This window comes from Sciurus carolinensis, chromosome 19 (assembly GCF_902686445.1).
Source record: "Sciurus carolinensis chromosome 19, mSciCar1.2, whole genome shotgun sequence".
Taxonomy (NCBI): domain Eukaryota; kingdom Metazoa; phylum Chordata; class Mammalia; order Rodentia; family Sciuridae; genus Sciurus; species Sciurus carolinensis.
Window position 1 is genome coordinate 25,059,299 of NC_062231.1, and position 20,662 is coordinate 25,079,960.

The 20,662-nt window shown below is 39.5% G+C and overlaps 1 protein-coding gene across 1 annotated transcript in view; it reads left to right on the forward strand.

Moving 5' to 3' along the window:
* The window catches only part of Cntn3 (contactin 3), a 340,669-nt gene that overhangs the window by 98,901 nt on the left and 221,106 nt on the right, over positions 1-20,662 (forward strand). The window contains exon 3 of the mRNA XM_047534744.1: positions 19,519-19,645. Coding sequence (XP_047390700.1) covers positions 19,519-19,645 — 127 coding nt within the window. The remainder of the gene's footprint in view (positions 1-19,518; positions 19,646-20,662) is intronic.

Consider the following 20,662-nt stretch of genomic DNA (forward strand, 5'->3'; position numbering starts at 1 on the left):
GGTACACACCTGTAATCCCAGCAACTCTGGAGGCCGAGGCAGGAGGATCACAGGTTCAAGACTCAGCAATTTAGCAAGATCATTTCTCTCAAAAAAATAAGTGGATTGCTAGGCATGTAACTCAGTGGTAAAGCACCCCTGGGTTCAAACTCCAGTACTCCAGGAAAAAAAAAAAAAAAAAAATATATATATATATATATATATATATATATATAATTAAAGTTAGGGTACCAAAACATATGCTTAAGTAGAACCCACCATTTTATTTAGCACTTAAAGTAGCCATTGTCTCAAAAGTATCTAATAATTACTTCACTGACTCCTGAAAATAAAGTGCTCATTCAAACCACTTTAATTGACTATTGCCTAAGTGTTAAGCTGCCTTAAAGTATTCATCACGTAAAAGTGTTTTTAAATACCCCCATGCACATCATGCCTTTCCCCGAGTTGAGCTGTAATAACAGAGCTAAATAGACTGGGTTCTTGCTACATGAGTCTTAAGTACTAACCCAGAATAATTGGGAACTGAGTACAAGATACATACTCAAACACACCCACACTCACGCACGTATTTATGCAAGCCTCAACATAAGCTATTGTGATATTGGGGAATAACTCACATCATTCAAGCATGTCTTTAAGATAAAAAAAAGCAAAGTTTGTGCTGTGGAGTGGCCTGGTTCTCCTCCCATTCCCACCCATCCCGAGTTCTTTCCTCAGGCAGCTCATATCTTTGTTCTCTCAGCTGGAACATTGACCCAGCCTGGCTCCCTCTTTCTGCTTCTGTTTCTTCCTTTCTCTGGTGCATCCTGCACATTGCAGCTCAGGATATCTTTCTGCAGAGCCATGGAGTAGACTGAATATGGGGCGTCTGCTTCGTGGAGGGTGTTTGGGCACATGGTGTGGAGGAATCCAGGAGGAGTCAGCAGAGGAAGAAGCCACACAAAGACAATGAAAGGAAAAAATGCCAGATGCAAGATCTTAGTTTAAGTACAGAAAGAGTTGCATGGAAGTTCTGAGTATGCAGTTGTACAAATGAAGACAAAAAAAAATAAAAAAATAACAAACACAACAACAAAAGAAAACCAGAGAGTTATCTTTGGAGATGGCCCCTAAAATAATAATTGTACTGAACATATATCGAGTACTTACTGTTTACCAAGCACTAAGGTAAGGGCCCTGCCTGAATGATATTGTTAATTTCTTCAGTGATCCTGTGAGCCTTGCACTATTCTTGACCTTCTTTTACAAAGGAGGGACTGAGGTTCTGATCAATTTAAGGAACTCCCTAAAATTCATGTACCTAAGGGGTTTAAGCTGGAATTCAAAAACCAATCTGTGGAACAGAGGATGTAGCCCAGCAGCAGGGTGCTTGCCTATCTTGAGGGAGGCCCTGGCTTCAGTCCACAGCAACACAAGAAAAGAGCAATGTAGATTCATGAGGCCTTCTTAGGCTACAGCACATGAACATGACCATTATGTTGAACCTGGATCTACTTTAAGAGAGTAGGCCAGAGTGATAATTTAGGGCTGGTTTCTAGAGCTGAATAGCACGATAGAATAGCTTGGATAATAATGACAGTAACTAACATAATATAATAAAACTTGAGTGTCAGACTTGGCTCAAGAAATCCATCAGTGTTAGTCAATTTAATTTTAATTTTGAAATACTATTTTTAATGAGAAATCAAAATTGTATATATTATGGTATACAATGGGATATTTGGGTATGTGTGTACACACAGATTACAGAATGATTAAATCAATCTAATTAACATTCATCAGCTCATATACTGTTTTGTGTGTGTGTATGTGTGTGTGTGTGTGTGTAGTGAGAACATTGAAAATGCACTTTCTTAGCAGTTTTCAAGTGTACGGCTATGCTCAGCATGCTGTTCAAGAGATCTCTAGAAATGTAACTCCTAACTGAAATATCGTGTTGTTTGGTCATCATCTTCCTTTCCTGTACCTTCCACCTATTCTGCCCTCTGCTTCGAAGAGTTTGATGTTTTAGATTCTGCATGCAACTGAGATCATGCAGCGTTTGTCTTTCTGTGCCTCTTCATTCCACTTAGCATCAATGTCCTCCAGGTTCATCCATGAATTTGTACATATTTGGTTCTCACATAAACACTGTGCAATAGATGACAATACAGGAGGAAACTGAGGTGCAGAAAGGTTATTGCTTTGTCTGAAGCCATATGCATTTATTAAATGGAGCTGGGTATCAAATCCCAGCTGTGTTTACCTAATTCTGCATTGTCCAGTGTAGTAGCTAGTGGCCACATGTATCCACACAGCACTTGAAGTGTGGTTAAAACAGAGATTTGCCCTAGGTGTATTTCGCACCTGTGATTTCAAAGTTACATTGAGAAAAAGAGTGGAAAATTTAAAAATTTTCATAATGATTACATTTTGAGTCAATAAGATTTTAATATTTAGGGTTATCTACAATATGTGATTGACATTGATTTCACCTGTATCATTTTCCTTTTTCATGACTGGAAAACTTAAGTTTGTCTTGCATCCTATTTTTATTGAACATTACAGGTCTAGACACCATGCCCTGAGCATGCATGAAGAGAAGTGGTTCAGAGAAACCTAGAAGAAAAGCTGGGACCCAAAGACTGATAGGCAAGGAATGTTGCCATCTAAGCTTTGCTAGGGAAACTTTGCTCCAATAGGTTGTTTTGTAGGATGGAGTGGAAGAAAGAAAAACCAGAAGGGAGGAGACTTGCTTGGGAGATATTGTCATATGTTACCCCAGTAAGTCCCCAGTTTTCATTTCTGTGAGCATTTCAATGAAACTGACACAAGTGCATTAAAATAGGTTCACAATCATAATCTAGAACTGACATATTATTCTATACTAACGCTATAAATATTATAATTATTTTCTTAAATAATCATATTCTATATAATGATATATCACATGCTGCATTTAAGTTTTTATACATGATCCACATCTGGAATGAAGAAACAGAATAGGTCAGGTGAAAGGTAACTTAAACACCCAAACTATGGCAGTGAAAAAGAGAGTTTGGGAGATAAAGAGGAATCAGGAAATCAGAACTGAAAGAGTATGACAGACAATTGGATGGGTGTGCCCAGTGAGGGAGAAGAAATTGTTGAAGACAGCTTTTGAGATTTTGAAATTGAGTGGGGAGATAATGAAGCGATTAGCAGAAATAAGAAACACAGAAGGAGCAGGGATCTGAATGTGCTTTGGGCACACTAAATTTCCATGCATTTGAAGAGTATCTGAATAATAAGATGTAGGAGACTTCAGAAACCAAAGGAATCATTATCAGTATCAGTCCCCGGGTACAATGGCATGAGATCAAGGTGGAGAGGCCTTTTGTGTGACAGTGACTAGCAAGACTGCTTAGGGTAAGGTTTGGAGAATTGTATGAAGGGATGAAGAGCAGAAACTGTGGCGGGTAGAAAGGCAGAGAGGGGCTGAGCGGAGATGTGTAAGCATCTCCAAGTCAGTGTGGAAAAGGGGACTCTGAGGATGCATTCCAGGAAAAAGAAGAGGAGGTAGGTGGAGTCTGAGAGAAAGCTGCTGGGGCTTAAGATCAGCAAGCCCTGAATTACTGGAGGCAAAACTTTAAGGAAGAAGTATTTGTTAAGGAAGAAAGAAAATGAATAGAGGATCGTAATGCTTGGATATAGTAGACTTATACTTATTTGCATACATATTCATATATACATCTCTGCACGTATACCAGACCTGCCCTTGATGGAAGTAGGAGCAGTGTGTTCTCAAGCATTTCAGGTACTTGTTCTGAGTCCCACAGCTAGTTGTAGGCCCAGTGGGAAGTTTTTCTAGATGGCCCGAATCTCCATTCTGGAGGCTTTCAGCTGTACTAAGGCTCTGTGAACAAGGTATGTTCTTCCTACTTTTACAGACATCAGGTGGTTGGTTCCTCCATGATGCCTCCTAGGGAAGGGAAGATGTGATGCTCAGAGTGTTGGGAGTTGGGTGTGTATGTGTGGCAAGTGTGCACTGGGAGACACTGAGGAAAGGTGGTTACAAAAGTGTTTCTGAATACTTTTAACTTCTAAATGCTGTCTGGGTGAATGAATGGACAAAAGCAGAAATTTTCCTGGGAGGTTAGCTGCACAAAGGAATGTTCTTCCTTCCTCAGAGCTGCTCCTAAGTTAGAAAGCTTGGGGTTCCATTGTTAGCAGCTGGCCTGGAATGGCTGTCCCTGGAGCACCCAGTGGTTAAGAGGGTCAGAATCCCTATATGATGTTGATGTTTGAGAGGCGCTAGCTGTGACTCTTGTGTTGATCTGCCACATCTTTCCCTCTTGGACTGGACACTTTTCCTGGAATGAGTAGTAAATTTGTAGTCATAGGATCTTGATTCAAGTAATACTTGCTGATTTACCTCTACTACTGTCCTGGGTTTGACCATCTTGCAGATTGTTTTGAGTTTGACTTTGTGGACATGCTTATTCATGTGGAAATAGACTTTCCCTCATCATCAAGTTGCCAGTTAACCTCTGCAAGTTTGCACAGAAATACTGAGCACCCTTGCATGCCCCTCCTCAGTGGTAGGCATTGTGTGTGTGGGGGGGTGTTTTATGTGTGTTTTTCTATAATTCTCAACTATGCAGGGCCCATTTCCCACACCTATCTTCTCTTTCCTGTCAATTTCTTTCTTTCTTTTTGCTTAAGATAAATTACAGCTTGTGGCAATGGAAGGCCTGCAGAGGTATTCCTTGAGGGTCCCCTCCACTGCTCCCTGGGATCCCCTTCCATTGACTTACACTACTCTTCAAACCCTACACACCCCCAGCTTCATCCCCATTTCCATTAATTCAGAGCCTGAATGCAAGAAAGGTGCATTCCTAGGGATCATCTCTGCAGTTCTGTTTCTGTTAAAGCACCTCTTTCACTGAAACACCAATAAATACTTCAGCATGAGAAGTGGCAAGAGCGCTGTGCTCTTGTTCTGTCAGTGAGTCCTGCCTTCCATGTGCCTCCTTTTATTGCTGTGGATGAGAAGTGCAGATACAATTGATGCTTAGTTCTCTGCATTTTGCTTCTTTTGAAATCTGCAAAGTTTGAGACAATGTCAGGTGACAGAACTTTTACAATTACATGTACAGCACTGTGTGCTCTTTTAGATGGAGATATTTTGAATTGAAAATTGTTCTATGAGAACAGTATGCAGTAGGGAACAATCAGATTCTGCCTGCATCTTTACTGGGTATGTAGATACCGAATGTGTAATTGGAAGGAACTATGAAAGAAGATAGAGTCAGTTTATCTTTCATGATGTGAATTTCCATCATTTTAAAGCAGTGTCACATTATTAGAAGCTTTTGGAGTTTTTATTTGCCAACTATGGCAAAGAGAGATTTAATCCAGATATTTTACTGAAACTGCTGATTTTCAAGTGATTTCCAGTTTTCTTTTGTTTTTGCATAAATCCAGCAAATAATGTCCATCAGGAATGCCATTGTAATTTCTTTGAAGAGAGTTCAGTGAAAATGAGACAGGACAGTGACTTTCAGAAATGGACCAATGGTTAGACACATTTGTCCATCAGTGCATTAATGTACTAAGGGATGTTATTCAACATGCTATTTGTTTTTACATTTCTCAGCCTGTCAAATCGTTGACGTGGTGATTGGAGCTCATAATAACTGCCCTTGCGTTGGAAGGTCCCTTATGCAGTTTTGCCTCCTTGTGATCATACAGGAAGTCACAGGAAGTTCATGCAGACGGGCAAGATTGCAACATGGGTGATTATGAAATCTTTGATCAGCATTCTGTGAGTGTGGGGAAAACATTTATTGAATGTGAAGCAGTATGCTTTTCAGGCATACTTCATTGTTGATATTTATTGCTTAGAAAGAAAAGGAAAAAACCTTGATATTGGCAGAAAAAAATAAAAAAATAGAATCCTGTACCCTTAGCTGGCCATTAGACTTATCGACTTCTTCCACCTTTCGCCTGGCAGCTAAGGAATTAAGCTCTTATCTTAGTCTTTGACTTATTAGTGTCTCTTTATACCATCTGGGCTTACTTTGCTTATTTATAAGACTCCTGGAGACAAAAGTAATATCCTTACCTGTCACTTAAACTGGAGATAATATGTTCCTTTTAAATAAGAGGACAGTTTTAGTCAAAAAATAAAAATTTAAAAAGTGGAGGCAGGGAATGGGGAGGACTCCCTGTACCCAGGTTGAGCTGGACTCCAGCTTATGGGGAGTGAACTTAAAAGAAGGTCTCGTGGAGGAAGCTGCTCTTTCTGGGGACCTGTTGAATTCTATTGAAGACCCACCATCTCTTTGTGGAAGGTAGTCGAGAGAGAACCAAAGGGCTGGTTTTGGGGAGTGTCATGTTGTTGAACCATGAAACTGTATTCTCTGAACTTGATGATTCTGTCCGGTTTCTCTACCTGCACAGCCTCCTGGTATCTGCTGACCTGGGGGAATGGAGTGTGTAGGCTGCCATTTTGAATGGCTCTGGTTGTTAATGCATCCTGTACTCCAAGAACGTGAACACGATTTGCTTGTCTAATCTTACATGCAGGGAGGTTGGCAAAGGCTGCTGCCATTTGGGGGCGAGTTGCTGCTGTTGTGTTGTTTGGTGTCAGCAAGAGACGTGAGGGCACAAATTAATAAGTATTATTGGAGGAGCACATAAATAATGGGAACAGCATTTGCTTGTTCACACGGCATCATGGACTCCTTCTTGTCCTGGAAATGTTTGCAATCCAAATGTGCCATCCAGAGAGTTTTAAAGGTGTATGACAACATTTGTGCATTTTTAAATGAGCTTTTTGTCTTTGAAGTAGAGCTCTCAAATTTTATATTTCCAAGTTGATACCTTGCCTGACTTTGTGCAGGAAAACAGAACTTTTCCTTCCAATGCCATGAGTGTGAGTGTGGTATGTACACATATAAGCGGTGTTTAAGTTGAAACATGCATAAATATAAAGAAATGGTAATCAGCATATAATTATGTAAGTAACCATGAAGTGTTGACTGTTGAACTATATACTGCATGGGTTTCTCAGTGAACATCTATTTTTTAGTTGAAGGATAATATTTACTGCAGTGTATTTAGGGCCACAAATGACTTTTTCCCCCCTTAATTATGCAGCCAAGTGAATTGATAATATTCAGTGCTGTGGCTGTTATTCCTATTATGGGAGAAGAGATAAAGCAAGCATTCAGAAACTCCAGTGTAAAGTAATCTGATATGCCTTCTGCCTGTGGGGTTTTGGAAAGCTCTTTGCTGCTCATGTTGTTGTGTTTTTCACTGATACTACTTGGGTGGGTAATTATTTGAAAATGTGGTAGAGAGTAAATACTTGTTGGAGAACAGTCTCAATGAGATTCATGCAGTGGGCATCATAGAAATTCTGTAGATTAGTAGGCACCTTTTGTCTTAGGCATAACACTGGGAAGTATTTGTTCAAACCAGACAGTTGAACACAGGTACCAGTGTTCACAACCATTGTGAACATAAGGACAATCCCACACTATTTTTTCATGCCATGTAGACATAGAGCTGTAATGAATAAAGTCATTGGTTAAACGACCTTCTCATAAATTATTGTTTGTCAGTTAGATATGATTAAAATGTTGATGCAAGGCTAAGCAAAAAATATGCAATAATAATGTCAAATGTCATTTATTGTACCAGTTCTATGCTGAAAAATAAAATACTGCTAATCCATGCATTGAAAACTTCATACTGTTGATATCATTGCTTATTAACAGTAGAAAGTTCAGTGGCTTAGAGCCTGGGTGATCTCCCTAAAGCTAGACAGAGGTATCGGGGGCGGGGGGAAGTCTTTTCTATTTTAACTCAAAGTTACCGTTGTTTCTAGTAGATATTGTCCTTCCTAATGCAGGAATCGGCAGACGTTTTTAGGAGCTCGATAGTAGATACTAGTAGATAGTAGATAGTAGATAGTAGATACTAGTAGATAGTAGATAGTCTTTGTGGGTCATATGGTCCCTGTCATAGTTACTCAACTTCACCACTGTAGAGTGAAAGCAAGCATGGACAACAGGTAAACAACAAGTGTGTCCTCAGTGCAATGAGACTTTATTCACAGACATTAAAACTTCAACACCATGTAATGTTTAAGTCTCATGAAATGTTATCCTTTTGATTGTCCAAAAGCAGATGGTGCTCAGATTTGTCTCATGGACCTTAATTTTCCAACCCATGTCTTAAAACATTAATATGTGTTTTAATAAACAGCCCATCAGTAAATGGGCAGTTGAACTGGACAGACACTTCTCAAATGAAGAAGTATGAATGACCAGTAGTTTTGTGGAAAAAGGTGCATTATGACTACCTACCAGGAAAAATGCAAATCAAAACTGCTTTGAGATTTCATCTCAAACAATCAGAATAGCCACTGCCAAGAATAAAAAAATAAATAAATAAATAAAAATAAACAATAAAGGTTGGCGAGGGTATGATCAAAGTATGTTATCTGCATGTATGAGTATGCCATGAGACCCATTCTATATGATTAAAATGCTTTAATTAGAAAAGTACTTGTTGCTTAAGATCATTTTTTCTCAAGCAGTTATGTTCCCATTTGCAAGGTCTTTTGCAATGTTCTTTGAAGAAATAAAAAGGATCTAGGCTAAGGAACAAGGAGGCAACCTGCATTCAAAATACAGATGCTTTGGGAGATGTATAATTCAATGTACTAAATTGAATTTCTGATAAAGTGGGATTATTTTTGGCCAGACTATCAAAATAGACTTTGTGCTTTGAAGGATAAAGGAAAAAAACTATTTCAGGAAGAAGAATGACATAAATCAATCCAAGATAACTTACTTGATAAATAAGGTTATTTTTCAAGTAATTGTGGGTGCCCTGTTGACTGACAACCAGGAATGTCTTGTTCCATGTGGGGCTGTGATTAGTGAAAATCAAACAGTCCACACTGCTGAGAGGAGGTTGGCTGGACCTTTCATTGGTTGTTTTTAAAAAGATGAAATTAGACTCCATGCCTGATAGCTTTAGATTTTGAAACCTGATTGCTTAAGGGAGGTTGTTCCACTTTGTTCTTCCCTTTCCAACCATGCTGTGATCCACATCAATAGATGTGGCCCAGCAGCCTCCAAAGTGCACCTCTGCAGACGATTACCAAGCATCTATGACAAGTCTTCCTCATTTCATATAATCACAGTATTATTTCAGATTTGCAAAACCCTGAAAAGACAGTGGAGTTCCCATCCCATCTGAAAACAAACAGAGCTCCCACCGCGAATGGGAGGATCAGAAGTGTGGACTGTCCCAGGAAGCCAGCAGGCAACTGACCCGCATGCTTACTGCTTATTCTGACTTAAGAAGACTGAGCCTAACGTCAGAATTGCACATCGGTTCCGTGTTAACTAAACCCATGGTTTGTGTAAATGACTTCTTGTAGATTTTTGGATATTTTGCAAGACCTGTCCAAATGCTCAGCCCTCTGAAAATAACTTTAACCACAGGAAACTTTCTTTGTGATCTGAGTAATGGAACATACCGGCAGATGCTCACCATTCTTGCTGGTGTTTTGTTTTAATGGCTGAGACAGCTGTTACTTTCCAAGAAGTCATTAAAACCTAGATACACTGCCTCGCTTCAGCACTCAGAAGTTCTGCAATAGATTACCAGCAGAGTGTGTTGCCCTTAAAAGTGCTATTTATGTGTGTGTTTTAGCACAGCTACTCCTGTGTAGTACTGTGTTTATAGAACTCAGAAGAGAGTGAATGGGGTGGGGTGACTAGAGCTCAGGTTGCCCAACAGAAATAGCCACCTAATGACTGACAGTAGGTGCCTCTGTGAGGACACGGTGGAGGTGTTTTCTAAGAGCCATGGTTGTGTCCCTGAACTAACTTCTACTGTAAGTTGATATTTTTATATAGTTAATTATCTTATAACTGGATCTCTGCATTACGATTAGAGGCAGAGTATCTGCTTGGTGCTGTCCCACAAATAAACATGAGGAAAGAGATTGATGTCCTGTTTTGCTGGACATGGTGAGAGAGAGAGAGAGAGGGAGGGAGGGAGGGAGGGAGGGAGGGAGAGAGAGAGAGAGAGAGAGAGAGAGATTGATTTTTAGTGTGGTGCTAATTTATCAAGTTTTCTAATATGCACAATATTGCTTGGGGTAGAAACGTGTGTTCACTATCTTCTGAAAGTTTAAAGCCCAGGGATGGGGGAAATAGGAGTAAAAAATAAGCAAAGGCAATATATAGTAGGACAAAGGTACTACACTGAGTAAAATACATGTTTTTCTAAGAATTCAGAGTGGGAAGAGTGCCAAGTGCTGGAAGCCAGGCAGGGTTTCTGGAAGAGCAGAGAGAAGCTTCCTCAGGTCCCCCCACAGTCGTCTACTGCCCATGTGTGTGTGGCCAGGTGGTTCTCCAGAGGTGGAAATTACGTAGAGCTTCCAATTGACCTCATCCTTTCCAGTCCCAAGGATCACTTATTTATCATCTGTGCCAACATTGAAGAAAGCGACAAAAGCTAAAATTGAATGCTACTGTCTTATTCTGAGGGCTTACGTTTACTCAGAACGTCACTCTGAACAGTGACTTCATACAGGCACAGTTTCTAGCACAGGTGGAGTACTCAGTGCCCATTGCCCTGCACAGGTGACTGTTGACTTTGGGAAGTGTACACGTTTACTAACCAAGTTTACATCAGGAAGAGGGACTCTTTTCCACACTGTATAGCACCAAAATGAGATAAAACACGTGCCCTTATTTGCCCACATTGTAAGAAGGTACAGTATTTCTTCTCTTCTTAATACTGCAGAGGAAGTCACAGCTCAGTAAATGTGTAGAAGGGTTTCTTGTTTTTACTATATCTTGGGACCAATAATAATGCCCTTTCCATTTTGAAGGTGATTTTATTTTGTTCATTCATTGCCAAAGTTTGTTTGTGTGTGTGTGTGTGTGTGTGTGTGTGAAGAAAATGAAAGAAATAGCTTGAAGTTATCCCTCATTCCCTTAAAAAGTAACAATCTTGGATACAGGTAGCAAGGGAGGGATGCTTTTGTACTAGGGTCATCAAAACGGTGTTAAGGACCTGTTGATTAGAGATGATGTTAGTACAAAGTTTATGTTGATATTAACCAAAAGATTAGAATAGTGCAGAGTTGATAGAGTAGAATACAGGAGAATAGAATGGAAAGAAAAGATGCCATGGTCTAGCAACCAGGAAGATTGGTGGTTTTTCAAGGAGTGTTTTTATCAGCCAAATGTATAACCACATACACATGCATGTAGCATATGTTGGAAAAATTTTTTGTTTTTAATTTTAGGTCATGAAAAATTCTGTTACACCCTCTACTCCAGATGATATTTTGGGAAAGATTGTGCTTTGTATCCTGCTTCTTTGATCCCTCTCTCTATCGCAGTCAATCCCCCCTCAGTGGCCTAGAAGTGCAAAAGCAGGATCCTTGCTTGGGAAGAGGGAAATGGATGGATGATACTGTACATACTCCGACATGGACAAACGCAACGCTGACTGAGGCAGGGGTAGGAAAAGACAGCCTTTTCTACTGCATGAGATTATAGCTGCAAAACTACCACAAAATTCAATCCCCAGGTAGAACTGCTTCTTAATAGCTTCTTCATTACCACGATTTATAATAGCAATTCTTTATTGTATAATTATATTTTCATAGAAACAATGGCCTTGGACGAGGGTTTGATATGAAACATTCTTTCTCAAATACATGAAGGGGAGTGTGTCTGAACCCAGAGAGCCTTGACCCAAACTCTTTAGCAAAGAATAGAAACCACATCTCTTTCAGAACCTTTGAGAGCAGTGTACTAAAGAAAGATTTCAAAAGGAGTTGATTAATGAACTTGTTTCCATATCATTGGTGAGAACCATGTAAATCTGCATAGTTCAAACATGCTCAGTGCAACTCGGTGTAATAGAAAGTGGGAATTTAAGTGAATTTTCTTATCAAATAAATAGATCATGGATCATGTTCTCTTGGTGTATCGTACACATGACATACTGTATCTCACAATAACATGCTAACTTTTTTCTTGTTTTTTTCTTTACTTAGTAGAATTGCTAAGAAACCATCCAGCAAGAAGGGTACAGTGATGAAAGGACCTCAGGCAGGTTCAGAAGCACAAGAGCTCACATTTATAAGACAAAAGCATGAATTTAAATAAAGTCACAGATTATTATGAAAACATGTTAAACTGCAACAACCCCCACCCATCTCTTCTCAGCCTGTTTTTTACCCAGAGTTTCCTTCAGGGTAACTGTGAATGGATTAACCTTGTCATTCAATTGTAAACATTTCAACCATCAGAGATACAGTCATTAGGTTAAAAATGTCAACATAAAATATTATACATTCTGAGTTCTCCTGAGTTCTCTTTTAGTGAACTGCAGTATAGGTTGAATATTCATCAGTCGAGCAAAATAGATCAGCCTTTTCATCAAAATTTGTTATTACTTTACTGAAGCAAAGGAAAATCCAGATATTGCACTATGTCTGCAAACTCTTCTATAAACAGATGTGTATGGGGAATGGGCTTTTTTTTTTTTTTTCTTCTTTAGCAAATTGCAATTAGAGGATTTATGTAATTCTTGGTACAGATCTGTCTCACTCTGAAAGGTCTCTGCCATTCCAGGAAGGAGCACAGTTTTGTTTAGATATTTATTCTTAGGCCCTGGGAAGCTTAACGGGTCCTTTTCAGCTCTCATTTCCTCATTATCAAATGCTGCTTCCCATGTGGTTTCTCTCTGTCTTTGGACAAAGCAGGAAATACAGTCTTGGAGAAAACAAGCCTTGAACTCTTAATCTAGCAACTGGAAGAGTGATCTCTTTCTACCGATGTCCAGGTGCGTGCCAGGCTCTAGCTCCTTTTTCTTTTTTTAAAAAAATTTTAGTTGTAGATGGACATGGTACCTTTATTTTATTTATTAATTTATTTCCATGCGGTGCTGAGAATTGAACCCAGTACCTCACACGTACTAGGCAAGTGCTCCACCACTGAACCACAACCACAGTCCAGCACTTTTTTCTTTTAATCTAATTTCAAATGATATTTCCAGGTGTGGGAAACAGATAAATTAATTATCTCCAGTAAACATTTTTTTCCTTTCTCATCCTAAATATGCTATATAGCTTTTCCCCCTTTTTGCTAAGGGTGTTGCTTACAGTACAACTTTTGCGTGCAGATGTCATGTAAGCACTAGAGGCTTATTTTTCTAACCCATGATGTTTGGAATTATGTTCAGTTACCAGTTCCTATGGATCTTGATGGATGAACTCGAAGGTCTTTGGGTTGACTTCTCTGTGATTTCATATATATAAACTATATACACTATATATTACTATATAATCTATATAATACATATTACATATGTATGACATAAATATGTAGCATACAATATATGATATATATATATAATTAGGGACTAAGGTGTGGAATATATAATATACATATACACGATACATACAGATACATATGTGTATGTGTGTATGTATATATGTATGTTTGAGGAGTGGGATATATATGTATACTTCCACCCCTCAGCCCATAATTAAAATACTGAAGTGAGAACCATAAGTACTTCAGTACATGACCTTATTTGGAAACAGGGTCATTGCCAAAGTAATTAGTTAAGATATGATCATTAGGGTGCACCCAAGTCCATTAGGACTGGTGTGCATGTGAAAGGGGGAAAGACACCGAGGGAAAACGACCTGAGGAGACTCAGAGAAGTTGACCATCTCCAAGCCAAGGTCACAGACCTAGAACAGATCCTTCCTCCCTGGCCCTTAGAAGAAATCTACCCTACTGATAGCTTGATTTCAGATTTCTGGCCTCCAGAACTACAGTCCACTCATGCTGCAGACCCTTGCTTTGTAGTGCTTTGTTGTGGTTGTGGTAGCTCTAACAGATTACTGAACCCGCTTTGGCAGTTTCTCCCCTGCCTTCTCTGTTCCAAGTCAAAAACTGAAGAGTGTTCTGGGAACACTTCCAGTCTGTGTAGCCAAAGCAGGCTCTGGAGGATGTGAGTAAGAGTAGACAGCAGCCAGGGAGTGGACCACTGTCCACCATGGCCAGCTTTCAACATGCCGCAGGTGCCTGCCATTCAAATAAGGCTAAAGAAATGAATTATTCCAAGATCGAACACTATCTTTTCCGAACTTGGTAAGAATGTAAGTGGAATTTGCTTTGATCATCATCTCCTCCTCCTCCTCTTTTTCTTCCTCTTCTTTCTTTTCTTCCTTCCTTCCTTCCTTCCTTCCTTCCTTCCTTCCTTCCTTCCTTCCTCTCTTCTTCCTTCCTTCCTTCCTTTCTTTCTCTCTCCTTCCTTCCCTTTCTCTTTCTTCCTTCTCTTTCTCTTTCTTTCATTCTTTCTTCCATCCTTTCCTCCTCCTCCTTCCACCTCCTTCTCCTTCTCTTTCTTCTCCTTCTTCCTCCCCCTGGTTTTTCCTCCTCCCATCTCCTCCTCCTCCTCATCCTTCTGGCATTTCTACCTTTATACCACTGATGCCAAACAAAATGATGTCCTATGATTTTAAAACATTTCTGCATTTAAGAATTAGTTTGGATGGAATGGTTGGGCCTGGAGTACAGAGCTCACCTCATTGGCAGTATGCTTATCTTACTTTCTTTAACCCAAGATGGTGCTCATTCTGCTTCATTTTGACAATCTATATTCCATTCTGGAACCACTTTCTGCAGAGAATCAACTTTGGTAACATTGTATTGCCTTTTAGAATTTGTCCTTTTCTTTGCAAAATGCACTGCTATTTTTTCTTATATGGTTAGGAGTAAACAGCAAAGGAAAAATAAGATGGACTCTGTTTTACTAAGAATTTCAGAGATGACATCACTTGTTGTTAAGAATTCTGTTTCTTTTAGTAAAAGCAGTGGTACAGCCTGAGATCCCTTGTCTATATCTCTGCCAGTCTTCATAAAAATTGTATGGCATGTGACCATTGGAATTGATTGACCACAGTTTGATCTTTTACGTGGTATTACCTCAGGAGCCCATAAAGCTTGTACTTACATTCAAAGGCAGTTATTCCTAGTTGCCTGTGGGTGTTTAGGGGAAAAAAATAACACCTTAGGATTGGATTTTGGGACTTATTAGTCCTGTTTGGAAATGTTATATACCGTTTATTTTAGATCGTAAACTTAAAATGGAGCTTTGGAGCCAGGCTAGCATATCAAAAAAATGCCCCTGTCACAAAAAGTAAAGCTTAGCATCAATCTGAATGTTACATGGTATCCATTTAGTTAGGCAGGAGGCCCCTTCTGTCCTCAGTCAAGCTTCTTTTTGTTGGTTATGGATATCTGTGTGAATGGCCAGGATTCTGCCCTTTTGAGGATCAAAATTCATTTTGAATAAAATGTTGGACGATTTCTTTCAGATTAGTGAAGACTTCAGAATGTATTCCTTTTAAGTTTATATTGCTGACAAGAGACTAGAACATTATACCCCAGCATCTCTCAACATCTATTTTATTCCAGTTATAGCAAGACTGAGTGTTTTTTGTCTTTTTTCTGAGCATGAAGCATGGACTAACCTGTCACGTTTGATTATTAATTTGTACTTACTTTTTAAGACTCATTGGAGGCTACCACATGCTTGCAGATAGCCGAGAGCCTCCAGGAGCTGGAAATTGCAGAGTTGGTGGATATGTGCCTCATGGGTCTTTAACTTCAGTGTCATCAAGACACAGCTGAAATTGAGAAAGGAGGCTGATGGCTAATTTTTGCCTCTGGCTCTATTTAGAGTGGTGTGGTTTTAATGGAAAGGGAAACAAACCAAGGTTGTGAATACTGGGACTGAAACCATGTATCTCATCAAGAAACCATTGCCATGTTTGTCTTTGTCTCACTTCTGTGGAGGCCAAACTATGTATAAGAATTAAAATCTTAGCTTTATTAATTACCAACTTAAAATCATATCTGCATTTTGTAGAATTATTATGTTTCATTTATCTTTTTTGTTCATCAGTAGAAAAATGTGGAATATCTACCCTGCTCTAGTAGCTGGGGATCCTGCAGGAAATGAGATGCAGATTAATAACCAACATGTATTCACCTGCCCCTCAACTGACACCATATGGGATCATATCCTGATAAACCCATCATACGTTGAAAGTGCTGCAAGTCACAGCTACGTTCACCTCACTGGCCTCGCAGCTGCCCTCACTGACTTAGCAACAAAGCACACTGTAGAACAGAGTGTCAGTTGCTTCCTCTTGTGATCTCGAGGATAACTGGGACCTGCTGAGGCTGCCCGGTATCACGAGAGAGGATCACCCCACAGGTGCATGAACACAGAAGGACTGAAATTCAGAGTTCCCGGTACGCGTTCTGCTGAATCACACTGCCTTCACTCCAGGGTTAAGTTGACCATCGTGAGACAGCAGCATCTGTACAGATGTGTGTGGTGTTTACATGTGGAGATCCAGAGGAACCGCGAGGTGGACTTTGACGCGTGACTGGTGGAAATGCATGAGTAATGACTTCAGATAGGGAGTGTCATATTTTAGTAGAGAAGATGCCATTTATCCTAAGTTCTGAAGACTTGAAAAAAAAAAATAAAAGAACTCATATGTGAGCTCAAAGGTGTGGAGAAGCAGGGTTGCCCCATCAGGGAGGCAAAGGGAGTCTCTGCTTAGGATGCGGCCAGCACCGGCCAAACTCTACAGATGTTAGCACAGTAGTGCCTCTGGTCACCATTCACTCCAAAGGGTCTCAGAGAAAGTATCTTAGTTACTTCACCCATTGATCTAATCTGAAGGAGAAATGCAGCATCACTTGAGATGTGACTTTTATTAGCTGATGACAAGATGAACATTGGGATTTTTATTGTGGTCACTCTTAGAAAAAAATAAGTCTTGTTTTTTCCAATTTTGGGGGATTGAACCCAGGGCACTCTACCATTGAGCCACATCCCCAGCCCATTTTATTTTTTGTTTTGAGGGAGGATCTTGCTCAGTTGCTGAGGTGGACCTTGAACTTGTGATCCTCCTGCCTCAGCCTCCCAAGTTTGGTATTGGAGGCATGAGCCATCACGCTTGACTCAAAAAAAAAAATTTTTAATAGCTTTTTCTCATTCATTTTAAACACCCATTTCTTACCCGCCCCTCATTTTTCTCCTGTTGATTTTTTTCCCTATCTTATCAGTCATTTCTAAATTTTTGCATTATGTCAATCTACCGTTGCTTTAAATCTAATATTCTTGAGCGTTTGTCAAAAAGATAATTCCATGCCATCTCATAAATGAATAAAATATATAAATCATCTGCAGTAAATCAGAAGTTATCATGCTAGGAGAACGTTATGAAGAGCTGCCATGTTCAACATATTTACAGACAGGCATCAGGAGCTTTTTCAATTAAGTGACAAATTCAATGAAAAGAATTAACTTATTTTTTCTTTTCTTTTTGTCTATGTGGTAAGCTGATTGAGGGTGGAGAAATTGAGAAAACGTCAATATCCGTCCTTTTCCAATAGCGGTATTAATGGCTATTTTGAAATCCATTTCTTCTGAAGTGCCTTGTTTCACATGTGGGAAAATTGAGCACTTTTCCTTGTGTCATTTTCCCTCACGGTCAAGGTCAAGCACAGAGGCTCTGGCGGCTAGTGAACTGCCTTCTGTAGGTGGGGATTCACGTGTAGTGGGGTCCCAGGGAAGGGTGCTCTGAGCTAGCTGAACTATGAAGGCTGCCCTCAGTTCTGACAGTCACTCAAGTTGGTGGGGAGGAGCCCAGTCCACCCTGAGCTTGGATAAGTTGCTAGGACTGATGGGAGGCACTGAAAGGTGTTATGGTCACAATTATACAGGGAAAGGATCTGTACTAAAATCAGCCCAAAGAAGGGACACACAGGGTGGGTCCTGGGAGGTTCCCAGTGCTGGCCTGTGCTGGCCTCAGGATCTGTCACCCTCCCTGCACTGACACATGATAATATATCAGGTGTGCTGCCAACCAGGGAAGTTTGCTGAGCTTGGTGTTCCCAGTGTCCAGTGGGGATTTGTTATGAGGGTATCACAGATGGATTGCTCAGTGGTTGAACTCAGACTCCAGTGCAGCAGATACCCTGGGACCCCCAGCCTCTGTCCATAAGGACATGATTGGCATTTCTAGGTGACCAGTCCCTATTCCAAGACTACTGCTAGGTTTGGCTGGTCCCAGCATAAGACCCAGTGTGGCCCCATTTTATACAAAGGTGCCTGTCAGCTGTGACATCAATTACCTCCCAGGGGTCAAGGGCAAAAACCTGAGTTAGGGAAAGGCCAAATTCATATGCAAAAAGCGAGAAGGTGTGTTTGCTTGGACACTGGGGTCAGTTTATTTTAGAGGGTATATTGCACATTCTGCAGTGCTGTGTGGATTTGCTCATGCCACCTAAGCACTGTTAGGCTCCACATCCCTTTTCCATACCTTGGGGTAATTGTGGCACTACCCTCAAGGAGCATTCTAAAAACCGAAGGTCAGATCTGGGACCTGGGATGTACTTGGTGGCTTGATTCATTGCCGTCATGGATTATTCTGGCTCTCACATTGTCACCTTATCATGGCTGTGGTGGTGTAAGTATTTTTATTCATGTTACTGCTGTTTGAAGTAGCACAAATCTAAGTTCATAGTTCTGGGGCCTTTGAGGCTGTTGATCTCATTTTCTTTGTCTCACTATTCATGGACTTTTTTTCTGTATTACTGTTTACTCCTTTTATTCACTTTCTGCTTCAACACAAACTCCTTTGCAATTTTGCTGAGCATTCCAAGAAGGAAAGTAAAGAGCTTTTTTATTCCCCCCTGTGAATTTTTTTTTTTTTTTCAGAAATGTTCTAGACATGATTATACAACCACAGTAGCATAAGCATTTGGTGAGGGCATTATCTTGCTCCTTTGCAAACTCAGTACAGTGGATGGATATTTGGTTCTTGTGTTGATGTGCAAATTCTCTTGAGGATATTCAACCATAGTAGGAACTGTTTTTAAAAGACATTTGTTCAGTGTTATGTCCTTTTATTTAACTTGCTAGCAATAAAATGGAAATCCCTCCAAATATTGGTTTTTCATTCAGTGTGGCAAAATAATGTGGTCAACCTCAAGATTTGCATGCCCAGAAGATTATATAAGAAAAATTATATCCAAGTATCCAGGTAATACTGAACTTTTTTTTTTGCAACTAGGATTATACAGGGTCTTATAGTGGAACATTTAGATATAGTTTCTTATTATAAAAAGTAATTGCTACAGCCTTATTTACAGTTTGAAGTCTCATTATTAATATGTTGATGTTTTCAGTATGCATTTTGTTTTCTTGGAGGTGTTACTGCACTGTTAAAGGGTTTGTCTGAGGTTTCTTAACAAAGCAGCGCCTGCAGAAGCAGATGGAGCACTGCCTGACTTCTTGGTTTTGAAGAGCAAACGCCAGTTGCTGGTCTTCTTCAATTTCAGAATACAGTCTTCCAGTTCTTTCTACTTCTTACTGTGATTATTTTGGTTTCTCCCACCCACATAGGTGAGCTTCTCCTACAAGGCCCGGTATTTGTCAAAGAACCCAGCAACAGCATTTTCCCTGTTGGTTCAGAAGATACAAAAATAACTTTAAATTGTGAAGCAAGAGGCAACCCATCGCCTCATTACAGGTACAGTGGAAAGTTTCAAAATGCAAATGTGGCAGTTGTGAATTTTGTCACTTGCATGTATTTTTGCTATTAAGAAGAAGTAGTATGTGAAGCTGCAGCTGTATGATATGTTTCACAGGTTAGATTACATGAACTTTTGAATCCATATGCATGATTTTGATTGATTATTCACCTCATGGTAAGATTTATCAATTAAAGAACCAAGTAGGATCTCTTAAACATGCAATGTCTCTTCATTTATTTTTAGTGTAATTTAACTTATAAACTTGAATTTCTATGTCATCATTAGGAACATATCCATTTTAGGAGTGAAGTCCAGTTTTAAAGATAATTTAAAATCATAGTTACAAAATATTTCAGTATTCCTCCTTCTACCATGTTTGGAGATTTATTAGGTGAGAAATAATAAATATGTAGTTAATAAATCATTTTAATCATTCTTGAAGAAGAAATTTAATTTGTTAGGTTTTTATCATATAGAAGTCTACATTTATAAGACATAAATAACTTCACTGAAAACCTTCAAACATCACAGAACGATAAAAGGAAAAACAAAAAGGGAATTGAATTCTCATCACCTGAAGATAAAAATATTAGCATTTTGGAGATGATGGTGGGTTATTTAGATGGAATGGGTATTTTCTTGACTAAATGACAAAAGATAATTGAATTTTACTCTTTGAGGGACTTAGGAGACCCACTTAAATGAAGAGATGAATTATTTATAAAGAGAATGTGCAGCTTTCATATATGGGGCTATAAAATCCACCCAGGATGCCTTGGGGACAGCAGGCACTGGAGGTGTTGCCAGTGTCCCCTTCAAAACTCTGTTGACATTGTTCTTAAATTAAGCAGATGTATGCACATATTACATTGGTAAATATTTCTTCTCTTGTTAGAAGGTGAACAGATTGATTTAACAAAACACAGTCCTGGAAGTACGTTTTCCAGCATTTTTCTAAAGCATTCCAACACCTTCAAATGCATGTTAGTTCTTCCTTGCAGTGGAGGATTGTT